The sequence below is a fragment of the Tupaia chinensis genome, unplaced genomic scaffold (genome assembly GCF_000334495.1).
Source record: "Tupaia chinensis unplaced genomic scaffold, TupChi_1.0 Scaffold000129_1, whole genome shotgun sequence".
Lineage (NCBI taxonomy): Eukaryota > Metazoa > Chordata > Mammalia > Scandentia > Tupaiidae > Tupaia > Tupaia belangeri.
The window spans coordinates 274497-276771 of NW_006159598.1; the positions used below are offsets into that span (position 1 = coordinate 274497).

General features: G+C 64.3%; 1 protein-coding gene across 1 annotated transcript in view; it reads right to left on the minus strand.

Moving 5' to 3' along the window:
• The window catches only part of SYT3 (synaptotagmin 3), an 18212-nt gene that overhangs the window by 5585 nt on the left and 10352 nt on the right, over window positions 1-2275 (minus strand). Inside the window, 1 exon segment of the mRNA XM_014586347.2 lies at window positions 23-143. Coding sequence (XP_014441833.1) covers window positions 23-143 — 121 coding nt within the window.

Genomic DNA, 2275 nt, shown 5'->3' on the forward strand with positions numbered 1-2275 from the left:
GCCCACCCCGCCCAGCGCCCACCTGAGAAGCCCGTGAGGTCCATCGCTTTGAGGTTAGAGGCTTTGATGATGGTCACCGTGAGGCGCCCCGCGGTGGGGAGGTAGCAGAGTGAGAAGTTGAGCTCCCCAAGATCTGCCTTTTCCTGCAGTTGGAGAAAGGGGTTCAGCCACTCCTTGCCGCGGTTTCCCCCATCTCCCAGGGGTTCCCTGCTGTCTCCAGCCTGCAGCTCTCCGTCCTGACACCCGGGCTCAGATTTCCGATCCACTTAACGCTCCCACTCTGAGCCGGCACCTGGTCACCGCCGGCACGCCGGGGCACCACTGGTGTCAGAGCCTATTTGTTCTGGAGGGAGGAAGGGAAGAGGCCGAGTGAGGGAGAGGGACAGAGACAGCAAGACAGAGGCCAGGGTGACAGCTGGAAAGGCAGACCACAGGCAGCCCTTGCGTGAGACAGCCCCGGAGAGAGAGACAGAGACCCAGAGAGAGGGGGACAGAGACCCAGAGAGAGGGACAGAGTCCCGGAGAGAGGGGGACAGAGACCCGGAGAGAGGGGACAGAGATCCAGAGAGAGGGGGACAGAACAGAGACCAGAGACAGAGATCCAGAGAGAGGGGGACAGAGTCCCGGAGAGAGGGGGACAGAGACCCGGAGAGAGGGGACAGAGATCCAGAGAGAGGGACAGAGACCCAGAGAGATGCACAGAGTCTTGGAGAGAGGGGGACAGAGACCCAGAGAGAGGGGACAGAGATCCAGAGAGAGGGGGACAGAGATCCAGAGAGAGGGACAGAGACCCAGAGAGATGCACAGAGTCTTGGAGAGAGGGGGACAGAGACCCAGAGAGAGGGACAAAGACCCAGAGAGAGGGGGACAGAGATCCAGAGGGGGGGGACAGAGACCCAGAGAGAGGGGGAAAAAGAGGGAAGAGAAAGAGAGAAGGGGACAGGGACCAAGAGAGAAAGGGGGGACAGAGACATGGGAGGGGTGGAGAACTAGGGGAGCAGAGAGCCAGGGAGAGAGGGAAACAGATGCAGAGAGAGAAACAGAGATGGGGGCCAGAGCCCTGGGAAGGGACAGAGACCCAGAGAGAAGCAGGGACGTGCTTGAAGGGGCAGCATTCCCGAGGGCCAGGAACAGCGATCCAGAGAGGAGGGTCCAGGTGCAGGCCGCAGAATGAGGACCGCAGACCCAGAGAGAGCCGACCCACAGCAGCCCGAGAGGGAGTGGGCACAGGCGGGGCAAGGGGTGAGGGAGAGGCCACAGGGAAGTCAGCCTGGGGGCCATGAGACCCAGGGACACTCGCAGAGGAGCCCCCTCGCCAGCTTATGGACTTGACTGTGGAGCCCGCAGGCCGGAGCCCGACACCTGACAAGCCTGCGGCCTCGCGGTGACCCGGCCTCCCCGCATCCCTACGCCCCAGGCCTCTGCCCCGCCTGCCCTCGGGGGAGAGCCCCATCCCCCTCATCTCCCTCCACCTCCAGCCCCTGCAGCCCCGGCAGATGCCCTCCGCTCCCCGCACACTGGCCCTGCCACCAGCTGTGACAGCCTAGCCCTATGACTCCTAGGTCTGCCAGGGCCGGGTCCCAGCCTCCCGACAGCGGTGAAGGAGTGGATGGGCAAGAAGACCCCCAGGGACAGTGACGGGAGGGACACGAGAGAGCACAGGCACAAGGAGGGGACAGGACAGACGCAGGGAGAGGCCGCGACAGAGCAGAGGGCAGGGGGCAGACACGGACCCAGGGGCTGGGCTGAAGACCAGAGGAACCGGCCTCAGTTTGTGCCGTGGTCAGACGGGGAGACTGAGGCTGGCCGTTAGGTGGCCGCAGCTGGCCCTCCTGCAGGGAGGACAGCCGTCTCACCCACCAAGCCGCCAGGACAGGCTGAGACTCGGACAGGGCAGCGCAGGGCAGGCTGGGGAGGGAGGATGAGCGTGTTGCCTGGGGGACGGGCTTGGGCACCACAGGGCCTGGGAGGGCTGGGCGGGGGCCATACATTCTGGACGCCCGGAGGACCTGGCCTGTCAGGTATCGGGGATCCCCGGATGTCTAAGGCGCGGTTGGGGGGCTAGGTTATCGGTCCTGGTGCTGACCGTGAAGAAACCACGTGAGGGGGTTTGAAGGTCAAGCTTGGAAACATTAAGAGGGAGGTGAGAGGCCCTGGGAACTGGACAGTCAGGAGGGAGGTGAGAGGCCCTGGGAACTGGACAGCCAGGAGGGAGGTGAGGGGGTCCTGGAACTGGACAGCCAGGAGGGAGGGGAGTGGGGCCTGGGAACTACAC